Source organism: Falco peregrinus, chromosome 8, assembly GCF_023634155.1.
Source record: "Falco peregrinus isolate bFalPer1 chromosome 8, bFalPer1.pri, whole genome shotgun sequence".
Taxonomy (NCBI): Eukaryota; Metazoa; Chordata; class Aves; order Falconiformes; family Falconidae; genus Falco; species Falco peregrinus.
Window position 1 is genome coordinate 17,024,858 of NC_073728.1, and position 26,561 is coordinate 17,051,418.

Below are 26,561 nucleotides of genomic sequence, written 5' to 3' on the forward strand. Positions count from 1 at the left end.
TCTTCCTTCCCTTTTGGGATAAGCTACAGGTCTCTGTGTATGTGTTCTGAAGTGTGTTTTATTTACTGTTTAGTTCTATGTGTGATACTCTAATTTGATTGCCACTTTATGTTCTGACTGCTTTAATGTAGCTTGAATTGCCATATATCAGGAACTAGGGTCCATGATTGTCTTTTAATTGTCACCAGTGAAAGATTTTAAGGTACAAACAGGAAGAATGAATTTCAGTACATACTGCTCCATGCTTCCGGGGTCAGGAATATATTCCGGGGTGGGGTTTTTTTGGTTGTTTGTTTTTTTTCTAGGAAAAATCCACCACCCCAAGTTGCTACTTTTGCGTAAGAGCTTTTTATCCTTCAATTACTCATACAGACATCAGGAGCTTTTCTGTCTTAGTTCCTGTGAGGTAATAAAGTATGCAGTGCTTAAAGTCAAACATACTGCAGATGGCAGAACTTCAGGAGTCTTACGGAAAGCAGCACTGACAAGTCGGTGTCAATTATGTCAGTATTTGGGCTTTCACTGCATATGTTTTAAATATATGCTGATATGTCTTTGTTCCTGACAATTAGGTTTTGTACTATGTAGCATTGAGCTGTTGAATATTTTGGTTTCTGAGAAGCTCTTAATATCCTTCTTCTTTACTAGCTTCGGTGGAAAAGGCGGTGGTGTCTTCCCAGTGCTGGGTTTTTCCTGAAGTCTGTGGTAGGCTATGAGTTTTTACAAAAGAATTTCCAAATTCTTAAATGTTGAGTAGTGACATTGAAGATAAAGGGGTATTCGGTTCCTCTGTTGGTATAGATGCCATCTCTCTGTCATCTGTGGCTGTTCCAGGATCTCTTTGAGAATGCAATAATTTTAACAGGAAAAAACTATTAGGTTGTTTCTGAGACCTTTCTATCCTTCTGGCCACAATGTCGTGGGAACACAACAGTCTACCCAAGCAGCATTCAGAAGAATACTTGTGACTCCTTCCTTTGGGTCAGTGTGGCTCTACATGTGCCTGTCTGGGACTGCAGAAGTGCTAAGTAGGAGCTGAAAATTTCACAGCCTAGGGCTTATTGCCCTCGCAGGGATGAATACAACACAGCTCTTGCCTGTTTTTCCTTCCATCTTGAATACAGTTGGCCAGGATGGTTTTACCTTTCCAGTTGCAGAGGTCAGATAGGAATTTCAGAGCTTGAATGTTTTTTTCTCTCCCACATTCGTGGATCCCAGTAGCAATTACCCTGGGGCCTTGCAAGTGTGTGACCTGTACTGGTGCTGGGGGGAGCTGTCTATGTTATGGTCTCATTCGGTGTAACAGAAGTACAGGAGTGCAGTGCTTGGGCTGAGCTGTCAGTAGGTACAGGAGGTGGTCAATGGCTGTCTGGACAAGTCTATTCCACTGGGATTTGGCTTAAGTGTGCTTTCTCCGAACCAAAAGCTTTATAACATCGTTTGCCTTAGGCTCTAAAAGGTCAGGTCTTCACACTTCGCCAGTGATGCTAAATGTCTCCTGCTTGGACTTGTACATAGTAACTCTTCCTATGTTAAGACTTTTCTTTTATGGCAGTCACTCCAGTCTGTCAAGTCAGAGAACTACCAGGCTGTTGCTTTCTCCCCTTTTCCCTAACCTCCCACCCCTAATAGTTTCCCAGAAGTGTTCCTGTCTTGCTGAAGTCATCATGTATCATCCACAGTTCTGTGGTTCCCATTGTATGTTCTTACACGCGGTAGCTTGTGCAGCCTTGGCTCCTTCAGCTTCTAAATAGAACTGAAAGCTCCAGCTTAAAGTTCCCAAGCAGGTAACATCTGCTGTGCACTGGGCTCAGTCGTGTCATACTGCACTGTTTCTGTGGAGCTTTTGGCAGTGTGGTTATCAGGCAGACATCCTTCTTTACTCTCTCTGACTTCTGCAGCTTTTGTCTTCTAGAGGTTTTTGGTCACCTGTGCTCGTGAGGACTTGCGATAACTTCCTTTGTTGATCGCTCTCCAGACCTTCTAGTAAGCTCTCCAGCAGTCTCTTCTCCCCTCTCAAAAAAGTGTGACCCATTATGAATTTTGTGTGTTCTTTGTTACAAGAAAGCTTTGGGCAGGCGTAAGGCCTGGGCAGGCAACTGGATGGGGAGCCTGGGAGAGTGAATGTGTCAGGTGGGAATGTGGGCAGTGCGGGGCATGGCTCGGCTGGCCGCTCCGAAGCACTGCAGTTACAGCCTGGGTGTGCAGCTCAGCTGAGCCTTTTCTTCTCACTGGAGCCCGACACCCTCAGACCCACAGCTACTTGCTTGCTTTTAGCAGTGCAAGAGGCGTTGAGCTCGCAGTCAGTAGTTACTAGTTTTTTCTCTAGCTTCATTCTGTGTGGTTTTCCTATGCTATAAATATAATAATGGAAAATAAGAAAAAACAAGACTTCTTGCTCTCTATTAATAATCCAGCCCCAAACTGTAGGGCTTCTCATTTTGGATGCTGCTTCAAAACCATAGCAGAGAGCACTATCTTAAGTACAGATTTGAATATTATATGTGATTTTTAGAAGTTCCAATAAGATAATAAGAATGACTGAATGATGGAGGGGGGGAAATATTTACATTTAAGAACAAACGCTCAGAGTGGTTTGTTTGGTTTTTTTTGATGTGGCTAAAGTTTAAAAAATAATGACATGTTGGGGGAGTTAGCAGCAGTGTGTGTGGGAATCATTTGTATTTCAGAACAGTTTCAGTATAAATAGGGCCATTCAGTCTTCTTTATGCTCTTCTTCCTTGTTTTTTGCTGCTGAATGAGAACTTTTAATCCTGATATTTCTTCAAAGCCTTCAGCATCTTTTTAAAGATTGCCACAGAATTTCCCAATTTACAATAGCTGCAGTTTTTCAGCAGATTTCTGTCAGATAGGAAATGGAGCAAGACTGGCATTCACTTGGTGTTTTACTGGTATGTGAAGTCCTGAGGCTTTTGATCATTATGAAAAACTTTTTAAGTTGTTTCTTGTATGTGTAGTGTACTAGCCTGAATGGTATAAGACGTTCCAGAGAACAGCATGTCAGAACAGCATGTAGGCTGGACTGAGTATTTGGATAATAATAATAATCTGAATAAAATTGCTTGTTAAATGTGAGTAATTAAACATAATATTTTAAATTAATTGACCAATGAGAAAGTAAGATCTCTGGAGCAATCCAGAGGTTAATGTGTTATTGAATATATATTTTCATAATGAAGTAAAAAAAAAAATCAGTGTGTTGTTTAAGTATACTATACTTTATATATAGTATATTGGAGTTCTTGTTATTAATTTAAATATAATTTATAAATATTCTATATAAGTGCAGTAATAAGGAAAAAAAATCAGTGACGTATTTCAACTGTGAAAGAGTTAGCAATAAAGGACTTAAAATTAATTCCGAGTGCATAGTGGCCTGCTGCCAAGGCTATTTAGGAACAGATGTGGCTGAAATAGATACCAATAGTCTGTTTGGGATCTCTAAAGTAAGACATCTGTCAGTCTATCGGTCAGTCAGGAATAATGGAAATGGGAACTGGCTGTTACAAAACATGAATTACTGAAGTTCCACATTGGTCAAATTCAAAGCTTTTGATTCTACTTCTGACATGTAGAGAACATAATTTCTGTAAGTGGCTTATCTATTGTCCAAATAGGAAAACTATTTGTAAGAAAGAGACATAAAAATAAATAATATGAAGTGTAACTGAGAGTGGGACGTACATGTATCACACTAATATATGTCTTTAAGTTGCAAACTCAAGGAAGAAAGCATGCAGTTTTAAAACAATCCCATGGTGTCTGAACTTGTAAGACACTCAAATTTTTTTTCAAGGAAGTCCATAAAATTAATGTCTTCTAGATAAATCCTGCATGAAACTGCATAAGAAGTTATTATTTTACAACTTTGTTGTGAAAATTTAAAAATATTTAAGGAAATGGGATATACTTATTAAAGAACAAATTTTAAGAGACTCTTATTTCAGGTGATTTTTAGACATGGCTTGATTCTCTGTGTGTCTTCTCTGCTTTATCAGCAGATCAATTCATGGCTCTTTGTTTGTGGAACAACTGACATTGTTTCATGCTTTCTGGCGTTTTTCTTGTATTTCATATGTTTACGCATCTCTCTGCTTATGTTGAAAGGGATTAACATACCCTGGACATCTAATAGTGGCTTTTAAATGTACTCTAATTCTCTGCCTCCAAAGAAAGTGATCAGATGTTTAAATCTTTGTTCCAGAAAATAAGTTTCTATGCTAGCTAGGTCTTGCAAATTGTATTTGTATGTGTTTGGGTTTACATACATGCTAAGCTGCACATGTGTTAATGAGTTTGATTCTGATGCTACATGAATTTGAAATAACAGGATTTATTTAGCTTTCACACAAAGTAATAACTGTTTCTCATGGCCTTTTCTTTTTAATGCAAAACTATTTCTATTGGTGATGTTGTGGTTTGTGTACTCTTAAAGCTGTTGTAGGCTATAAACCAGCAAGTTTTAGACTTACCTAAAGATGATGGGTTTTGGTTTTGTATTTGTTTTTCGTTTTTTTTTCTTTTTCCTTTGTTTCTCCAGCGGCGCTATGTAATAATTAGGCCTTGACATGTACTCTTACTATAGACAAGGCGATGTTCTGCTTTATTCCTCTGCTTTGTATCTCCTCTGCCTGCCTGGCGAGCGAGGGATGGTGGCTGGCTGGGTGCTTGGCGTATCATGCATCATCAGGCAGTTGGCACACCAGTAACAAGCCAGACGTAGCTGGTGCTGGATTTTGGCCACTGAGTAGGCCAATTGAAGGAAGAACGGTTGGAATCAAAGGGTGATGAAGAATACTGCGGTGGGGCTGAGCTGATGTATTAAGTGAGTGTGTTTGGTGAAGTGCCATATGGGTGTGGGAGGGATTTGTTGGTACTATGGAGGGGGTATGAGTGAACAGAGGGGAAGCAGTAGCTGCTGTTGGGCAGCTAGGAAGATATGCAGGGTGGTGCTATTACAGTGCATGAGGTATGCGTGATGCAGGGTAGGGAAATCACTGGAAAGTCAGACACAGAATGAAGTGGTGAGGTAAAGAGAGGTGGGATGCAAGTTGGTTAAAAAAAAAAAAAGTTCTCAAACTTCCATAATTTTCCTATTCATAGAATAATTGCCAGCTCTTTTGACTATGCTTTCTGTGCAAAGGTGTGCAAGAATAAATTGATGGGTTTGATAATATAGCACCATGGAAAGAATTAAAAAATGTGTATTAAAAAAAAAGCTGATATACTAACCAATTTTTGATGTCCATGCTAGTGCTATTTTCATGTCTGTGATGGTGCTGTAGGGCCGAGTCCTTCCTCAGTGTAAATTACTGTTCTTTTTAAATATTTTAAAACAGTCAAATCCCTTATCTAAACATAAATCTTGTATCTCATTTTCTGAATTGCCCTGTTCTTCAGCCTTTGAGTAAGATTATTAATTTTTTTTAACCCTCTTTTATATTCTAGATGCTGTTCTAATCTGTTCTTGGTTGCCATTTTACCATATCATCCTTGAATTTGTAGTCCTCTGCTATGCACATTTATGTCTTTTCTGTTGCATCAAATGTTGCCAATTTATCTTGACTTTTGAGCGTAGTTTATTGGAGAATATGTGGTTTCTTTCAGGCAATTTGTTAAGTTTAGAAGCAGTGCTCTGGAAATGTCCAAGAAGTTACATAATTCCTGAAATCCTTTCCTGGTTCCCCCCCTCAGTGTCTACAGAAAACAAATACAAAATCTGATGAATAGCTTGGCCGCTTAAGAGTCTGAGACTGCTGCCTGCTTTCTTTGTTGCTGTTTCTCTCCTGGGACTGTGTGTAGGGTCTGGTTCTGTAGCACCTTGTGTGGGATAGTTGTGGGGATCATGGTGCCTAATGGGGTCTTCTGCTAACTGCGAAGCCATATAGCCTTGCTTTCATAGTTGTAACTCTTCATGGTAAGAAATGGGCTAGAATTCAGAATATGATGTTCTTTTGCATTTTCTTGTTTTGTATCTTGGCAAAAGACATGCTCATATTAAGGCATTCCTATCTTTACTTTGCAGTTAGGAAATAGAAATAAAAATAAAGCAGGGAAGTCTGTCATCTGCTCTTGTTGGAGTCAAAATAAACAAGACTTAGATAAACAGGTTTTCTTTCCTTGTAGATATCTTGTTTGTTACCTATGTCACAAAAGCAGCAGGTAAATAATAGATGTTGTTGCAATTATGTAAAACCCGAACAAACAGGTATTGGATAGAAGGAATCCTGTTTTGTTACTGTTTCATTTAGGTGTACCCACCTATATCATGCATTGCCTTTAGAAAGAAATTTTTACTCCAGTACATGCAGTACGCTAAAAATATTTTTATTCTTCTCGATTTATGAAAAAACTGAAATGACTGAAAATCTGAGAACATAAAACCTAAAGAATTGAGTACTCTTTGTGTACCATAATGTTAGTGAGTCGTGGAACTAATGTTTTCCTTTCAAGGAAATCGGTGGTCCTGGTTTTTATGACTTGCGTTGTAACAGTATGTGCAGACAAAAAAACATAATGTGTTGAGTATCTGATACATGTATTACCATATTGCCATAAGGAACTGCTATTATGTTAGACACCAACTGATTTTGTGATAGTGTTGGATTTCTCTCACATATGCTTATGTTTTTGTACAGATGATCCTTTAGGAACATCTGCTAGTTTTGTGGTGGTATCTGCTGTTTCCTTTCAAAATTTGACCTTTTTGTCATTTACTACTGGGACTGCTATAGAATTGCATTATACTAAGATCCTTTTCTGAATTGATTCCTGTCTCATAGACATTAACTGTCATTTTTTTGAGTTGTGTTACCATTCTCTGACATACTACAGAGTTGAGTACAACTGTAAAGTTAATAAATTAGCCTTTTAAAAGACCATTTAATGATATATTTTTTTAAACTGTTAGCTTGAAATGACTAGCGCTTCCTCCCTCCAACTGTTCAGGCGCTCTCAAAAATACTTGCATCTGTAGACTAAGTGTAAGGATAGTATTTCTCAAACTTTTTCACAAGGGAAGTTGTTTTGGAACTCCCTTCTTCCTGTTTAGGAACCTTTCCCCCTTTAGTTGAAATGTAGAGAATATCCTTTGGACAGTGATACAAGTTTAGGTTCATATCTTCAAATGTAGCTGAATAAGTAAAAATGCAACAATGTCTTTAAAAACAGTTGTGCATGTGGCACTGCAACTGGCAGGGAAGTCATGACCCTGTAAATGCAACCAAAAATGGGTTCTTAGTGTTTTGGAAACTCCGCCTCTTGGATGAATTACCAAAACATATTATAATCTCTCTTTCACATTTAGATGTTATCTGGGTAACTGGATTTTTATGTAGCTATGATGAAGAGTTGAAGACAGTGGTATTTCCTACTTCTGCACTCTGGCTGAGCATAGAAATTGTTTTTGTAGGACTCCAGATTTTACTGTCAAACTATTTTGCTGTGGGCCTCCGCAGGAAAAAAAAAATGGTGCCTTGATTTTTTTGTAATTTGGAAAAGTGGTTAGTTATTTTGTTACCAACATTTGATGTATTCTTGTATAGAGAAAGTTACTATCACATAATAGTATTCATGGTTTTAAAAGCTAAATGTGTATTTAAGCATGCATGAGACTTAATATTTTGAAAAGTAATTAGGCTTCTGGTATTTCTTTAGCTTCATTTATTGATACACATTGTCATCTAGTTGTATGTATTAATTCTGAAGGTGATCTTGAAATTAAAAGTAATTGACTTCATGTTTTTCAGTGACAAAGCTGCTAAAGGAAAAAACAGTTAATTCATCTAAAATGTGTTGATGGCTTACTTGGTTGAACCTAAATTTCTTTATGAACATGTATTTTGTTATTATCAAAGTATGCAGATTAAAAATACACTACTGAATGAGAACACATTGCTTCCCGTAAGGTCTCAAGGTAACCGTTTTCCTGTTGTGTCTCCTCATGGAGTCACAATCCCTCCCCCTCCCAGTGTAAGTTCAGCAGAGCACCAAGAAGTGTCCCACAAACTTGGAAGTTTTTTGACGCTAGAATTACCAATATTGCCAGCCCTTCTTTGAAGAAGAATAAATAAGCTGTGTTTCACACGACATCCCAATCCCCATTATTTAGGTGCAGTTATCAGGAGTGAGTTGTTAATGTGTAGAATAGTATTAGCTGCATTTATCTCTTGGGAATGAGTTTGGTGCTGGGAGATGAGTGCATTTGGTTGAAGCCTTGAGCTGTATCTGTGCTTTTCGAGAGTGTTTAAAAATGCTAATGTAGGGATTGAGAGGCTGCTTCTGATTTTAATCCTTCCCTAAATTTTCTTAGTTTGTTTCTTTTTAGGATAGATGTATATCATCAGTTTATATTTTGATGGGTGGGTATTTGATTACAAGATTTTTTTTGTGTGTGTGATTTATGTTTGTCATCTTAGCTGAATATTGTAAAATATTTCAGCATAGTGTCTATTGTACATGTTAAATATTGAATGTTAGTTTATGAATGTTAGAAATAAAGAAAACAAAAACACAGCACAGAACTCATGTCAAGCTCTTTACGTATATCAATGACAATATAGCTCTTAGCAACTTTGAGATTGATGCAATAAATATATAACTCCTTAAGTTGCAAAACCAAAAAAATGCTTCAAGCCACACTGAATTTGGAGGTCTTGTAATATGACTGTAAGCCAGAGCGTGTAGTGTGGTTGTAAGACACATTGCTTGATTTTTGTAAAATTGGAGCTCAGAAACCAGAGTAGATCAGAAATTACTCAAATGATCCCAGGATAACTTGTATAAGAATTAAAAATTATTTTCCAGGCCTACTGTTGGCTTCATTTTACAAGAACAATTAGTTTCCCTTACTGGTAGTGTGGAAGCTGCTGTTTTCTCTGATGGTCTGTCAGTGGTAACGGACACAGACAAATATGTCTGTTTAAAAAAGAAAAAAGGAAGATAAAAGGTGTTTAAAAACAAATAAAAATCGTAGATCTGAATTTTCCTGTGAACCTTCATGTATGGTAGCCTTGCTGTAAGGGATTTGATGAAACAAAATTCTGCTGCTTATCTTTAAGATCTGGTGCAACTTTCTCCCTCCCCTGGCTTCTTATTTAGTTGTAGGTATAGGAATATATTAAATCTCTGACAAGAAATGTACAGTAACTTGGTTTACTTCACAGTTCTCTAATCTAGCATGTGGCTGTTTGCCTGTGTGTTGCGATTTGAAACAAATAGTCAGATCATGAACAGAATCCAATGCTGAACTCTGAATTTCCTGGCTTTTGTCTGTTTATGCTATGTAAGATGGTAGTTACTTAGATGCTTGTCAGTACAGAGTAGTTGCTGTAGCTGTTGGTCTGTTTGAACTGTGACAATCCATCTCTTCTGTCAGTCCATACACTCAAGTGAATATAGGAAAGTATGCTTTGCAAAGCTTAGAAAATGCAAAGCAACAGATGTTATGTACTGCACAATTATACGTATCCTGGAAACAGATCCGTATGCAGTGCAGCAGTCTTGGAAAAACAAAATTTGACATACAAATGATGAAGTTAAGGGTGACAACAGTAAATACTTATGACTAAATATAATGCTGTTTTGCAGAGAACTGTTCTGAGTTTGCGTAATTAAATGATCATAATTTTATTAAACCCACCTATTTAACACGTTTAAAATCGTGTTTATATTTTTCTTTATTCTTTTAGTAAAGTATAGTAGAAATAGAGTAAGTATTCTCACTTAAAGTGTTGTAGGAAAATGGCTTTTAAAAAAGCTTATGTTATTCTAACTTAAGCAAAAATTCTTGTAAATAAATTGCTAAAAGTAAATAGGAAAAATTTCAAGATAACTTGCAGGTTTTCTGAGTGAAAACAGCACATCTTTGCCTGGCTGATCTGTTGACTGTGCTGAAGATGGCTCAAAATGAGATTGCTCCTGTCCAAGTCCTCACCCTGGTACAGTTTCTTGCAGGGCCTTTTGGAGACTTGTCAAACAGCTCTGTCAAGAAAGGTACTGAAAGATTTCATACTTGGATGGTTTTGGACTTCCCAAAGGCCTGCTCTGTCACATCTATGTAGTGTAACTGGGGGTGAATTAATTAGTTAGGGGTCAAAATTCTCATAGCACCAGTGAATACACTAACAGTTAGATGGCAATAGAGGGTGGTAATTCATGTCCACGTCAAACTTTGAACAGGTTTGTGGTTTCATTGAGTAAATTCTGCATTTGACACATTCCAGGGTAAATCTAAATATATTGATATGTTACATTAATCAGGAGAAGACTCTATATAGATGTCTATTTTTAACTTGGTATTGTTTTTATTAAAGGAAAAATAACACTTCTGAATATTTCATGTGAAATGTAATGTTCATTGGCCGCTTGTCTGTAACACACTCATTAGACAAGGCTATGATTAAACTAAGAATATCCTCCAGATCCTTTTCTGTTCCACAGATCTTTTGTGATGGAAAAATAGTAACTATGTTTGCTTTAGGCAACAATGCTTAGCAGAAGAAAAGGTAAATACTTGTAGTTTTCTTTTTTTAACTGTAGTACAAACAAAAATGAAATACAAAGGAGGCTCCCCCCCCCCCCCCCCCCCTTGCAATGCTTGAGGAGTTAATTATTTAAAATATGATAGAAACAAGCAGGTGGTGTTTTAGAAATTTCGTCCCTAGGTCTCGCTTGTTTTATGGAAACCATTTGTGGAACGTACACACAGAAAATCAGTACTGAATTTAGTGTCATTTATACATATATGCTTGTCTATCTTCCTGAAAGCAGCTACTGCTTTTTACATTTGCAAGTTTAACAGTTTAGCGATATTAGTTTGTAAGCAGGAACTAGTAAAATGAACTTAAAGTAAAAAGAAAGCTGTTCTTAACTATGCTTCTCAGTTTTATGTTTCTAATACTTGCTTTCTTTGTCTATTTCATGGAGTGAAGGCTGCCTGAAAAGTTGATAGTGCTTTTGGTATATTAAGAATGTGGGCTGGAAGGAGTATGGAAGAGAAAAAATGGCATGGAATAAACATGGAAGAGCAGAAATGCTGAATTTGTTTGGGGACTTTTAAAATAGAAGTGGAAAAGGTTGTTGAGATTATGTTGTTATGTCCGACAGCACAGCTTCAGAATCACAGCTGTTTTACAGATTTGACTAGGCAATGTGACAGAGAGTCCAAGAGTTGATATAATTAATCATAGAGTAATGTATTGATCTCTTATTTGAATGCCATCAGCTTTGGATCAAGGTCAGGAGCTGTAGCTAGACCATTCCTAACATATATGATTATAGGTTTATTATGTGGAAAGTGTCACCTATCACTTGAACAGTTGTTAGGATTATTATGCTAAGGATCATTAGAACATAAATAGAGACTAAACCAGATGTTTGTATGCTCTATAAGCGAGGGTTATTTAACCACATCTTGAACACTGTGCAGTTTTGATGTTCTCAACAAACATGATGTGGGACTGGAGAAGGTTCAAGGAAGAGGTGACAATGATTTAAGGTAAGGAATGGCTCCTGGATGAGAGTGATGGACTAGGCTAGCACTTTTTGGCCTGAAAGGGAGGCAGTTGAGATGGGGCCTGGACAGAGTAGAAGGCAATGGTCTTCTGTCTTCCAAGGTAATAAATATGGTGCATCTAATAAGGTGAAGAGGAACCAGGCTCAAAACAAAAGGAATAATTGTGCAGCAAGTAAGAGAACTGCAGAACTTACTGCCAGAGGATATTGTTAATACTAAAAGATTTTGTGGATTCAGCTGGAGGTAGAAGGCCTCATCGGAATGCTGTTAAATGTGTAGAAACTGGAGTTAGTTCAGGGTGCCCCAAATGATAACAGGTGGGGAGTGGAAAAGTATTAGTGGAAAATAGAATAAATACTTGCTTTCTTCCTTCTCATAGCATTTGCTTATGACTGTGGTTTGACATAAGATACTGGGACAGATGGACTTTTGCTTTGACCTGGTATTGCTGGCCTTAGTACCAGAAACCAGTTAATTTATATTTAAACAGTATTTCATGTAAAAGCATACGTATCACTAGTCCTGTATTTGCACTACTACGCAAGCTTTCTTGCTAAAACTTGAACTTCATTTTGCCTAGCCTTCCATTTGCAAAGTACTGAGGGTGGTACTTACTGGTCGATCGCTATAGTTTAAAGAATGAGTGTTCTTTGCCTCACAAAACATCAAGAGGTTAATTTTATTAAATGTTGTTAAGAATTACAATACAGTAGCAGACTGTATAGGAATTACCATTACAACCCATTCCAGAAGAGTAATTAGTTTCATCAGCCTCAAGATTAGGAAAAAGCGCAGCTTCAATATGCTTAGCTGGTATTTTTCCATAAATCTCTTTCAGAAGATTTCTGATGTTCACAGGATAGAAGATGACCCTCGGTGTAAAACATCCATTCGTTATGGCAACAGCTTAAAGATGTGTGCCAAGGTATCTATAGTAATTAATTCTTGAGCACAGGTGATAATTTTCTTGCACTGATCCACTTCAAGGCTAAGTTAAAGATTATTGTCTGATTTGTAATGTGTGACTGGATATGTGTAGAAACTCAGATTTGTTACATTTACTTTTAAATGAGCAAGGTAGGTTTAATATCATGATAGAGGAAAAGTTATATAGAATAGTAACAATAACACACATACTGTGCGGTGCCCGTTGCAGTCTAAAGAGGCATCTCTGTTAGTTGCTGTATGGATGCTATGAATATGAATCACTCTCTGATCCTGCAGCCATATGCAGGGTCTTCATGCTGTGAGTAAAATTCTTAGGATCTGCAAGTAAGGTATTTACTTCAACCTCATAGTGGTAATCCCCATATGTATCTGTCCGTTTGGTGTAATGCTGCCATTTAAAAGTTTGGGGGAGTAAAATATTCGTATGTATTTATGGGAGGTTTGAACTGGTACCTCTGTCATCTGACATGTTTCTTCAACAGTGAAAACTTATCTGAAATTGGTGTTTTTCATATGTCAATCAGTAGTCTTTCTGTTTGATTTTAGTACTACTTAGTACTAGGATTAGTAATAGATATGTAAAAGTGGTGTGTAGCTACAGTTACCATACTGGAGTTAAGTAGGCGTGAGATATCAAGGATTGCTTAAAATAGATAGGAGACTGCTTATTTGAGGCTATTGGTGCACACAAGGTTGCAAAGCATACATATGTTGTGGAAAATTTTGGGGTGTTTTTTTTTTTGTTTTTTTGACTAGTGGCTGTTTTGAAGCAGTTGATATGCCTGTCAAAAAATAAGTACATTTCTGTATGTAACAGTATACTAACGTAGTTTGATGTAAAAGTGAAAGTTATTTCTCTGCTGATAGTTATTTGAATTTCATGGTGCTTAACACTCAAATTTTATTCACAAAGCATATTATGGATTCTGCATGTTCTTTAAAATGCATTAACTTATTCTACTTGATGCACTGTTATTACACAAATCAAAACCAGGATGGAGATCTTTTGATTTTTGAGAATGTTGAAAATTTTAAATAATGTATTTTAAATGACTCATTATCATTTGTTCTTATAGCTCCTGAACTGTGTAACAACACAAAATGTTAAACAAACTCGAAGTACTGGCTTTACCTGGTAGTTTGTGAGTGTATTTTGATTTCTAAAATAGCGTTATATATAATCTTCTTATAGTCTAATTGGATATTGCCCTGATTACAGAATGTTTTCCAGAAAAAAATTAGTTGATACACTATATTAGTGTCTTATGTACATGGTTTGAAATTTAAATTAGCTTAAAGACATTTATCATTTACAATTTTAGTTTTATTTCAACGTAAGCATGTTGCAATGTGTATTCAACAGTTCTGGTGCTAAATGAAGTAAGTATATACTTAGCTTGCTGCGCAGATACATGGGCACAGGTGGACATCTTGGTAGCATGCACCATGCAGTGAAACACATGGCACTACACAACATGGGGCAAAGAGCACGCAGTTTGAATTAGAAGTCATTTTATGGATACCTTGTAAATTTGTGCTTGTTCATATGTAGGCTGTAATTTCTAAAAAGGTTGTACATGTTTTTATAGTGCACATTTGTGATATACTCTTCACTCTAGTGTAGTTGTCCTTACTTTGTGGAGAGAGGCAGTATTGTATGAGTCTGTTTATGTCAATATTTTAATAATTTATCTTTATAACTGCTTTTGTCTATATTTATAGTAACATTGGCACCCTGTGTACAGAAGATACAATCAGTGCTGAAAGGAAACTTGCATCCATCTGGAAGCAATAAACTTTTCTAAAAGACTGCACAGTGTTACTTAATCCTGTGATTTCTTACTGTGACTGAAATTAAGGTTTGGTTCAGTTGTGTCACATCATATTGGTATCAAATCTGTTGTAAGAGCTTTGTCATAGTGTTAAGCTACAAAGAAAATTTTAAAATTGATGAAAGTCTGAGAATGTAATTTCCTCAGTCACAGGATTATGCATCACTGCAAATGTTGCCAATTACATATAATAACAATAATTGTAATACCAGAAAGCTTCTGGAATATTGCATTTTGTAAGCTTTCTCTTTATATGAAGGGCTAATTTGTATGCTGCACCCTTACATTTTGCATTGTGTTCTAAGTATTGTACTATACATAATGATGTAGTATAAAGTATATTTTTAATATACCAAAATATTTTACAAAGAGAAATATGAACAGTTCCCCTAAGAGGAAAAAACCCATGTATATTATAAAGATTACCTAATAAAATTCTGTGGGGGTTTTTTTGTTGTTGCTTTTCTTTTAAGCCTGTTAACAAGTGTGGTGTATGTGAACCAAATAGGATGCACTCATTCCTGCAGGCAAAATGGTGTGACTTACATCCTTCCTATTCCTATGTGGCAACTAAGCCGAAGAGCGTTGAGGTGAGGGAAGGATTTATGCTTGTCAGAGGATTCTAGTGGTGCTGTTGCCATCTCTTACCTCTGGGCTAGTTTAGAAGGTACAGATAGAATGATACAAAGGATGGCTGAGTTTATGAAGAAGGCTCCTAAAAAAAAATAAATAGAAAAAATATATAAAAAAAAGCAAAGATCAGTGAGGATAAAGTGAAACTTTTAGTTGTTAATCAATGAGAAGTTCATGGGTGACCTTATCTAGCAGCTGATAGCTATGCTTCCAATACCTAAAGGCATGAATCACTAATATACGTGAATTACCAATAGCTTATGGAAGGAAATTGTCCTGTGTTTAGAATGGGATGTCTCAGTTCTTTTTTCCTGAAGAAAATGTTTGCTTGAATTTTTTTTCCCAGAAAATACCAAAATTCAGGTATTTGAGGCATGTTGAGTTCTCTGAAAGTGAGACACTGATACTTAGCAGTACGATAGTTTATAAATCTATATTTGAGGCTGAAGCAAATCTCATGCCAGTGAGAGACCAAGTAGAACTAATTATTAACTTGTAGTTAATCAAACTCAGTGATGCCGTGTGGCCATAAGAGGGTATTTGATTCTCCGCTTCCCCTTATTTTGTGAAATGACAGAAGTAATTGCCATGGTTGTGACATAAAATGGGAGGTTCAAAACAGTGCCTGTGTGTCAGATTTTTTTCAAAGGAATGTAAAATTAACCTCAGCCTTCCTCTTTGGGAAGTCTTTAGTATCTTTAAGCTCTGCTAGCCCATTGTATTAAGTCATGTAAGCCATTAGATCCCAGTCTTCTGTTTTATTTCAGAAATCTCTCTCTTTAGATGAATTCCATTGTGTGGTGGTTGTAGTGTTGGTCTGTGTAGGACTAGTCATTTAATCTGATCCTTGTGTTTGCGGAGGTTTTACAAAATGATGGAAATAATTGATATTTGTTACCCTGTTGTTACTCATCAGTTTATGTAACTCCTTTCGTTTACTACATGAAAAGCCCCAAAATTTCAGATACTTAATAAAACGTTTGCTGTGACTCTTTCAATCATATTATGAAATTAGGCAGTATGTGGGCCATACTCTAAGCATAAAAAGTAGAGCTTTCTATAGCAAATTTATGTTTAGTGGTGTCTTCCTTGGTGTGGTGTTAATGAAAAAATGTAACTATTAAAAAACAGTCTTTGAGGAATGTGTCCTCTCAAATGCTTCAGTTTCAGAATCTCTCACTGCCTTGCTTCCTTTCAGCTAGCATTGTTGTTCTGTATAGCATTTTTCTCAGTAGATATTCTTGTTAAATTTTTCATTTAATCATCTCCCTCAAATTCTCTGGAGAAAAGGAATGAAAGGGAAACTGTTCCTTAAGGTGAAGCTTCTTGTCTGGAACAGCATTAGGCCTTGTGCTAAGCTTTAATCACACTTTTCCATGGAGGCCTTTATTCAAGAAGCTATTTGGCTTCTTTTCAAACTACCAGTTTTGGTATGTCTTTCTGACAAAGTTAGTCTGTAATTAATAAGCAACGTACTTCACTATTCTCAAAACAGAGGTGGAAGCTCTAATGAAAGCTTGATAGATAGGTGTCTAATAAGCTTCGTTACAAGGAGAAGGGCCCTGTCCATGGCCTGCTACGCATCATGGAGATCCACGATGCTGTCCTCAGATCTGACCCCTCTTCAGGGGGAGTCAGCTGACTAGCTGGGTGACTGACTAGCCAAGATGACTAATGAACGGTACTAAATTCTACCCTTATGGTATGGGATTAATTGAACTTTTCCCATGTTTGCTCTGCCAGTTGCCAGCATCATCTTTCATTTTAGTTCAGCCAGGACTAGGCAGTTTGACAGTGGTGGTTGTTTGTCAGAAACTTGCATATTTCCATCTTTTAAAGGTATAGTGAAACTTAACCAAATGTTAAGTCCTTGAGTATGGTGCAACTCAGGACTTCAAGGACTACACCAGATGTCCCCTGAAGCTGCTTTTCCTGCAGTCGCTGTGATGATGTGGTGCTGGGCACAGGGCCGTGTATTTGCAACAGCCCGCTTCATTTGATGAGGATGCTCAGAAGAATGAGGTCTAGTTTTTAAAAGATATGGTGGAGAACAGGGGTTAGAATCAGGGGGTCATGGGGGAGCGAGCCGTTTGAAACTGAGAGAGACAAAAGGGGAGGACAAAAGGTAGGAGGTTGCAGTTTTAGGTGTGTTTACCCATGCTGTGAATATAGTAAAAATGTCAAGTAATACCCTGAGCAAAGAATGAAAAAAACTTTTCACTTTTTGCAGAATTGCAACAACACTGCTGAAGCCAGTTTTATATTGTTTTCATCACATTTTGTCATCTTTTTTTTTTAATTCTTTGTGAGAATTACTAAACAGAAAAATACAATAGTGTAATTTCTATTATCTAATATAAACCTTTATCCTGTGATCTGGGATTTGCAGTGAAAAATTACTGGGGGTGTTGGTTTTGGGTTTTTTGGGCTTGTTTATTTTTTGGCTTGTTTATTTTTTGGCTGGGATTGAGTTGAAATATTGGAGCCTGAAGTACAGATTTGTTCAAGAGTATTATTTTTCTAGTACACAAATTATTTTTCAAAATAATCTTATTTTTAGAGATAGCTGTCTGTCATAGTAGTTTAAAATAAGATGACTTCTCTAAGCAGGAATAGTGAATAATGCCTTTTACTGATGTATTGAATTAGTGTGTAACTTCCTACCCAGCGAAACTAACTTAATGTGTCGTTATAGGTTTGCAATGTGTAGTTTAATTCTGAGACTTAGAATTTTTTTGAATTGATAAGATGTAAATAGAATTCTAAAAAATTAAGAGAAACCACTGTGCATCTTTCCCAGTTCTTGCTGAGTCCTGTTGTTCTGTGTTTGTGTGATCTTTGGGGAGTTAGCAATCGGAGGTGAGAATGCACAGCAGATTGGCTCAGGCCATGTTGAGCTCCTGGTGATGAAAGGAGACAGGCCCAGTCCTTGCTGCTTCCCTGCTGGGTATTTTCGTATCACTTTGAAGCATCTCTAGTTTGTAGGACTTGTGTTGAACTGATTATATTAAACAACTTGTCAGAAGGCTAAGCCGGGGAAAAGAAAAAAAAAAAAGTGGACAATCTATGTTACTTTGGGGAATTGAAGTGACTCAGCTTGGTTTTGCCAAGTGCCAGACGTAAGGAAAAGGGCTGGATTACACAGGAGAGTAAGGGTAGGTACTTGTATTGGGAGAGGGATTAGCAGCAAGATATTGCATTGGCTTGGCAAAATTTATCCCTTCACCCTCAGATTCTCTAGAGAAGGAGAATGAAAATGGGTTGTATTCCTGTCAGATGTTTTTAAGCTCAGTTTTCTGCCCTGAAGGAATACAGCTGTTGCTGCAAGTGAATAGCTGCCATTAAAAGATTAAGTTAGTAGTTACATACTGCTTTTCCTCTCCAGCTCTGGAGGAACTGTGATGCATCTCTTCAGCACTTTGTAGTACTGTCTGAACGCCTTGCTGTTCCCAGGGAGTCCTTACACACAGTCCGAGAAACGTTTTCCTCGACTAAGGCCTTGGTTGTGTTACGCTTCTCTTAAAAGGACTAGAACAGTGTAAAGGTAATCTTCAAAGAAAAACCAGCCCCTCTCCAACCTGGCCCTTGCTGTACCTTCCCCTCAGCTTACTGTTTAATACTCTTGGCAAGCAGAAAGCGCCATTCTGTTTTCTTCCATTGCAGAAGACATAGCAAGGGGCATCGCGTCACATTTTGCCAAAGTTGTTGCATGACCTATCTTTTTGAGAAAAAAAAACAAAAACCAAAAAACCTTGAAAATTCAGATGGTCTGAGAACAGCTGTTCTGTCTCATGTTTAGTCTTTAAATTAATGTTAAATAGCCTGACAAGCTATATTGTGATTCTCAGCTCTTCTGGCAAGAATGATCACACTTGCTGCTTTATATTTCTTATTGCCGGTTCTTCTTAATCAAAGTTGTAGCTGAAAACTGTAAATGTTTTATGAATCAGTTGCATGTTACTTACTGTACTTTGTTGACTACAGTAAAGGAAGAATGGGCTTAATAATTAATGAGTTAATAGTTGCAGTTTTATGTGCAAAGTGCATTAGACATTATATTAATTTTAAATATTTCCAAATTTGTAGACATATTGTCAAAACTAATTTAGTTTTTGATTCTATTTATTTCCTTTTTGGTTTTATATGAACACAGTTATGTTGTATATCCTAAATAGTTATTTTGAAAATAGTTTTCATACAGTGTAGGATAATCTATAACCAGTTCTACAATACCTGCAGTTGATCGCTGTATTTTCTTTAGTACAATCTTGATGATTTTTATTTCTAATTATTTCTGTTATGTTACACTGCACTCAGCTATAGCAATCAACTAGTAATGAAGTAAACTTTGAAAGCATAATGGGACAGAGAGCCTAAAATCTGTAAGAGATTTATCCATTAAATGTAGTTAAGTGGGGCTAGGTGTCTTGCCAAAGGTCATAGGAAGAATTTATGACCAAGAGAGTATAACACATTTTCCTTCATGTTCAATTCTTATACAGTCACATTTCATGTGTATTTTCTACCAGTTTTCATGTACTCCAGATATTTGTTATGGAAATTAAGTCCTCAAATACCACTTCTAGATGTTGGGCCTCTATGGCAGGAAACCAGTCCAGTAAGTGTTGTGTTGTTGAAATGCTGGTGTTTATATTTTAATAACAGACTTCTTTCTACAAAAAGTTCTATTTTTTCAGTAATACTGCTTTTTTCTTTGAGTATGTTTTCATCAGGTTTGCTGTAAATATGAGCGAATATATTTCTTTAAAGCCTAGTTTAACACTCTTAATTAATGATAATTTGGTTTGCTATTTACAATTAAACTATATTTGAGTGTATTAGGTCTTCAGTGTTTGATTTAGCTTAGTGTGGTGTCTTTAGACATATTTTTTTATTAAATAAGAGATTACACTACCATAAATAGGAAAACTGTAGGATAGTCTCATTGCTTGAAATCAGTGAGAGGATAAATAGGGGCATAAAACTTCCCAGAAATTCATATATCCAGGCAGACTTTTTTTCATGCTGTATTTGGAGAAAAAAAAAAAAAAAAAAAAAGTGGACATGTGCAGAAACTGAGTACAATTAGCGTCAAGCAGATAAATCCAAGTCTAATCCTGTTTACGGTCTACATCAGACAGATGTGCTGAGATTGATTTAGACAAGCCCTTGGCTTATAGTAATTTTTTTTTAGTGCCATATATTCTGTTTTTGTTAGATCTTTGTTAAATGTTAAGTGCTGTTAGTTCTACTCTTCCCTAACGCCTGTAAACTGCTTTATACAGGTTCCCTTTCTGCTCTCATGATGACAAAGCAGTCTGGTAGAAGAGATTATCTTTATTCCTTGTAATTAAATTGACTTTTTTTTTTCAGAAGATACAACAATGGGAAGTGGGTACTGAATTAAATAAATAGCATGATATCTAATAGATGTATACTTAAATCTCTTGCAAGAACAGATGGTACCCAATATCTTTCTAAGTAATGTGAGAGGACAGTTAATGTCCTGAAACAGCTAGCAATAACCAGTATTATACTAACGAACCAGTAGGTTTTTTGAAGTTTAAAAAAGTGTCTCATCCAAAATATACTTTATTTTTAAAGTAAACTTGGTCGTTATCACATACTAGAAATATTTTATAAATGTAGCTCATGACTTAAATTATCTGATTGGTTTTATAAAATTTTACTGCATTTGTGATAATCTTATTTTCAATAAAAATAGAAGATGAGAATTATAGAATATGCCCAGGGACTTTTATGTGGCTTTGTTTTCAACTTTAGTAAAAACTTGTTGGCCCAATCCTACTAGCTAGTTCAGTGTTTCTTCTGTAGTTTAAAACTTGAGGATGATGCTTTCGTACCGTTCAGTATTCCTACAGTTTATATGCTTTGTGAAACTGTATCTGGAAATGTATTCCAGTAGAATAACTAGAGTCAAATACTGTTTTTGAAAGTGTAGTGCTGCCTAGTAAGAATGTATTATTTTGATTTTCAGAAGTTTTAATGTGCATCAGAGCAGCATGAGAATTTGATAAATACAGAGCAAGAGGAAGATGTAAAAGCAAAAAAAAATCTGGCAGAAATAGTAGCATGAAAAGAGAAGACACGCCTTACCTGGCTGGTTACTAAATGTCATTCTACGGAAGCTAGTGGGGGAATAAGAAGTATTTTAACAGGCCTTCATTTTACTTGATTCAAGAAGGACAAACAGGCTAATGTTTGTAACTTACAGTTACATTTCAGGTGTCTTTATGTTTACCCATTTTCTTAAAATGTTCCATTTGCATGCTGAAATTTTCACTGTTCTGTATGTCTGACGGCGAGATTTTCTGGCTAAAGATAAGCAGACTCCCTTGAAAATGCTCTTTTTAAAATCAAACCAAGTTTTAAATAAAAGTATTAAACCATTTAGTTCTAGGTAAGTGATTCAGGATATCGTAAGTAAGTGTTTCATTTAGGGCCTACGAAGACTATTTAACCCCAAATGTTTAAGAACAGCTATACAAAGTTTGAAAAAAAATAAAAATCTAGACCTTGGAGTTTGTGATGTTAGTATTATGGTTGTTTGTACAATGTCCACTTACACTTTGAGCCTACACAAAATAATAGTTAAAATGGAATAATACATTTTTATTTTTTTTCCCCAGTCCCCTGGTTTCATTCAATGTATCTTACAGAAAATAATTTTAAAACAATCATTACAGTACTTTTTTTCTATTGTTTGGTGAGTTTCCTCCTGTTTATTTGCTGCGTACTTCTGAAAACCTGGACAACAGATAATTTCTTGTGTACTAACTCAGTGCACACAAACATGTACTTGTCACAGCATTTCTGCTAAGAATTGAATGATTTTACTCCAGTTTTACGCCCTAGTAGCTGATATATGGAGTAATTAAGATGATAAAATGTAACAAGTTGGAAAAATCCGTGGGAAGTGTAGTAAGAGCATGCTTCTATTTGCAGTAGTTTATTTGGTATGGAACAGGAAAAAAAATGGGTTGGTTGGGAATTGTCAGGAGAGGTCATGCTGACTTGAGCTTTAGCTGTGTTAGTATGGCTCAGGTGTGACCCTCCAGGATGTCGGGAGAGTAGGGTGATCACTGCATAGTCTGGTTCAAGAAATGATGATGGAAAATGCCAGCATCAAACTGTTACAATTGACAGTGGTTTCTTTTGCTTGCTTAGAAAAAGTATGACTTTCTGAAGCCCTCAGCTTCAAGCGGTGTAATGAAATAGGTGATGTTGTTTGCAGTCTCACCATCTTTCTTGCAGTACCGTCCATTGTTCCCAGGAAGACAATTAAAATAGACTTTTGCAGCTTCTCCCTAGCACTTCAGTACACCCTGTGGCAACTATTAATCAAACAGAATCTGTTACGGCCTTTGCTATTGAGTAACCACTTGACTGAGCTATTGCTAGTTTTGGATAAGTCTACTTGTTTCTAGCTTTTCTTGCCTTGGGCTGCAAGGGGACCTTTGTTTGTCTGGGATATCAAACCAGCTGTAATTACAAAGAAAGCAGAGAAACTTTTTATTTCTGTTTCCAGAGTATCTGACACCTACAGGAACGGTGACGTTTTTTCATCAGTCTATATATTTGACTTTGGTTTTGAGGAATCAGGTGTTTTACAGATCTTGAACTGGTACAAGAACTTTTGAAACCGTTTCTTTTGTCTTCTAAAGTAAATTCATAACTCAAAAATCAAAGATAAAATGGGTGACATGCTTTCGGTTTATTTTTCTATTTTTTCTTAAGTATTTTCTGGTATGTCTAGTCTAAACTCAAAATGCAGCAGTTATATGAAATGAAAAAGTACATAGAGCATATATAGTCAGCTTGGGTCATAGCACACATTCTGATCTATGATTTAGGAGAATATAGCTGCTACGATTGCTGTGATTTAGGAGAATACAATGAAGAATTTTCTTTTTGAATGCAAATTAAAAGAAATGGCTCACTGTTCTCAGAAGCTACAGTTTTATTCATTTTTTTTTAATATAAGAAAAGGGATTAAATAACCTTTTTGGAATATTGGTATTTCTATAGCTGGATACCTGACCTAAATATCAGAAAGTTGGTAAAATGTAAGACCAGTGATTAAGGCATATAATATGCAGTAAGTTTCAATGAACAGATGCTCAAGTGAAGCTAGAGATGAAGCCACCACAACGTTTTTTTTTAGGTATTACTCCTAATCATATTGATAACACTTTTTTTTTTTCTCCCCCTACAGGTGATTCCAGTATGGTTTTACAGGCTCATGAGGAGATTATTGAAATGAAAGATGTATTTTCAGTAAAATTGAAACGCCGTCGTTTTGTAGGGCAGAAGAAAGGTGGTACTTTGCTGGGTATCACAATTTTTAAATGCGTGAATAAAGAAGAGAATAAACTAACAGACTGTGCTATCCATTTAAATAACTTAAGTGAAGATCATTGTCATTCATGGTTTAGACATCTAAAGGAAATTTTGAATGGTAAGCATTTAATTTACGATGATGCCATTATTATTTCAGACTTGTTTCTATTGACAATACATAAAGTTGAGTGAAGCTTGAAAAATATTTTGTGTGGAAATTAAGACACAGATGTGTCTGTTTATTGCTGGAAAATGTTTACTACTGAAGTTTTACATGATGAAGTGTAAAGTGTAGAACAGTGACAATAAATGACTAATGCATCTGTAAAAATTAAACAATTTGGTGCTATTTTTTGCAAGTGTTTTGGAGCTTACCGTATTCTGACTGAAGAGTCTTCTGTGAAACCTGTTTCTTAAAGAAATAAAATATTTTGTTGATGTTTTCACTTTGAATTGCAGCACATCTGATAGTACTGCAGTTGTTACAGTCCTGGGAACTCTTCCCAGTGACTGTTTCGGAGTTCCCACTTGAGACATGCAGATTCTTTAAGAGACTAATGGGAAAGGCTTTCCTCTTTTCATAAATTCACAGGTGGAAGTGCTCTTAAGGTTCTGTAGGACTCTTACTGTATCATTTGATACAAAATATATTGACACTAGCTAGTGATGAGAGGCAATTATTTTAAAAATATCTTTCTGTGTTTGCCCAGGCTAATGCTAGTTTCAGGATGCTTTGTTTAACCCATCGTAGTTGCATTTTTTTCACGGCAGCTGTATCAACTTTAAGGAAAAAGTATTCACCATTTAGGGAAAAACCCACAAAAAATCAAAACCTTTCACTGTAATTTAATACCGTCAATACTGGAAAGACAGAATATCACACACTTCTACTTTTAAAAAAAACAAAACAACAGAAACTCCTATAAACCAAACTCCAATTGAGTTCCAAAACGTGTCTGTTTAAAGACTATGAGTTCGTTTACTACAGAAGCAAAACAATCCATCTTGTAACAGACTATTAAAACTCCAGGTGAATTGTTAATACTGTGCCAGGTTACAGAATTCAAATCTTACACATCTGTAGTGTTTGTAACAACACTTTCAGTAGGGATTTACAGCGTGCTTCTAGTGAAATGACTTTGTCAAGAGCAGATATTAGACAAAGTAAAATATGCGTTACTAATGGTGTATTCTTACATTGTTTGCTTACAATATGATTTGGATTTTCCAAATAAAAAAGTGTATTTAAAAGTGCCTTCCCTTGCCCCTGTTTGAAAGACTTTATCTTGAATATCTGAATCTGCAGAATTGCCAAGATTCTTGCAGATCTCCAGCTACCCATAAAGGCAAGGACATTTGCATAAGGAGCAAATGTCTGTTTTGTTCCCAGATTACCCTCCATCTATCAGGAGCAGTGATACCATATGTTCACGGAAGAAAAGCTGCAGTATCTCTTGCTCAGGTTGCCTTGACTTCGAGGTGCAGTCTCTTGTTTTATAGCTTTGTAATTGGAAGCCACCTGAACCTGAAAGAAGCATTCTGTGCAATGTTGCTGTTTCTAGTACTTCCTTCAGCTTCTTTCTACAGAGGCTCAAACCTTGTGCAGATTTTTCTTAGTCTATAATCAGTACATTTTTCTTCTTTCCTTCTACTTCAGGAGTAATCAGGACTCAGAGGGGAAAAAATAACCAAACACAACCCCGAAAATATCTTTTACTGATGTTTTATATTGGTTTAAGATCTGTAATTACAATAAAGGTATTTAACAGACAGTTGCATTTTGAAGTTTGGGTATATACTCAAACTGCCTTTCTATCTGGAAAATCACCAAAAAAGCAGCATTATTTCTGCATTCAGTGTGACAGAGACACATTATCAGTAATGCCAACAATGACAGTATAGTAATGGTATAATTCAGAAAAAAGTCTGATTTATAATGTACCAAATGTTGGTAGGAAGTTCCCAGTGGGGTTCGAGTCTGGACTAAAAGTATAACGTGGATAAATTCAGTTGATTCCTCAGTAACTAAAATCTCAAAAGGCAAGTTGATATATCTCTGCTGGAAACGATGAATTTTCATAGGTTTTTGTTGCAGGTTGTTTTCATCATAGTGTTGATGACATCTTTATTCTTTGACTCAAATTGGCTCCTTTTGGGTTTCCTTATGAACTACAGGGTAAAGTTACAATTTCATCCTCTAAAATAGTAATAATTTACATGTACATGTTTTTTTTCTAATCTATCTGATCACAAAATAAGTTTTCATTAACTACTGCATTATTTACTTGAAGTTTGTTTTTTATTGCTTCAAGGCTGGAGCAAATTAAAAGCAGGTGATTTACCGAAGTAGAGTGTATGTATGTTTGGGTATGGCTGTCAGTAAATATGTACTTTCATTTGTCAGAATGGCTAAATATTACTAACAGATGTGTCTCCTTTGAAAATAAATGCAATTTCTATTTGTTTACCTTACTCTTTGACAAGCTTTAGATTTTTATGCATATACATTAATTAAGGAACAATAATAGCAAGTTTATAACTGACGATAGGAGCTGGAGTTTTATCTGGAGATTTGTTCTAATGGAGATTTTGTTTTTTTTCTGAAATACTGTGTACGGAATTTCCCTTTTACTGTCTGTTTTGTGTCTGACAAACATTTCTTGAATGGTTCTTGCTGTTCATTCTTACTCTTTTTGTCATGAGTATCCTCTGTTGCTTTGAATTTGTGTTCAGAGTACTTCGATTTAAAGTTTAACTAGATAATTTTTTATGAAGCCTGTCATCCTATAAGTAAGCATACAGATGTAATATAGCTGTTTAGAATTTAGCTACAGTCGCTGCTATTGTGGCTTTTGTGTGTGTGTGTGTGTGTGTGTGACAGGGTAACAAAACACATGCACTACCATCTTCCCACTTCTAAATAAGTTCTTATTTTCTGCATAACATTGCTGCTGCTGAGATGCATGCCAACTGGGTATGAAAAGCTTGCTCAATGATGACGATGTTCAGGAAAGATGATCTGTGTATCGCTTATTTGTTAAACTGATGTAAAATAACCACTGCCATTTTAAGGCATGCACCTGTGGAGCCTTGGTTCTGGACTGGTTCCTGGAAAGCCCCACACGGCAGCTTAGATAGGTTCTAGTATGCTGTTGCTCTCATGCCAGACTGTTGCACACCTGAGACTTAGTGATTTCCATTTATACATCACATCATTTTGTACTGGACTTAGGGGCATGTACAGTGGGGAC

The 26,561-nt window shown here is 36.2% G+C and overlaps 1 protein-coding gene across 4 annotated transcripts in view; it reads left to right on the top strand.

The window, feature by feature from the left end:
- CERKL (ceramide kinase like) overlaps nucleotides 1–26,561 on the top strand; it is a 57,925-nt gene that overhangs the window by 1,748 nt on the left and 29,616 nt on the right. For all 4 annotated transcript variants that reach the window (XR_008748314.1, XM_055811537.1, XM_055811536.1 and 1 more), the window contains exon 2: nucleotides 23,186–23,428. Coding sequence is in view for 3 of the 4 variants with exons in the window: in XM_055811537.1 (XP_055667512.1) it covers nucleotides 23,186–23,428 (243 nt within the window). In the remaining variant the exon portion in view is untranslated. The remainder of the gene's footprint in view (nucleotides 1–23,185; nucleotides 23,429–26,561) is intronic.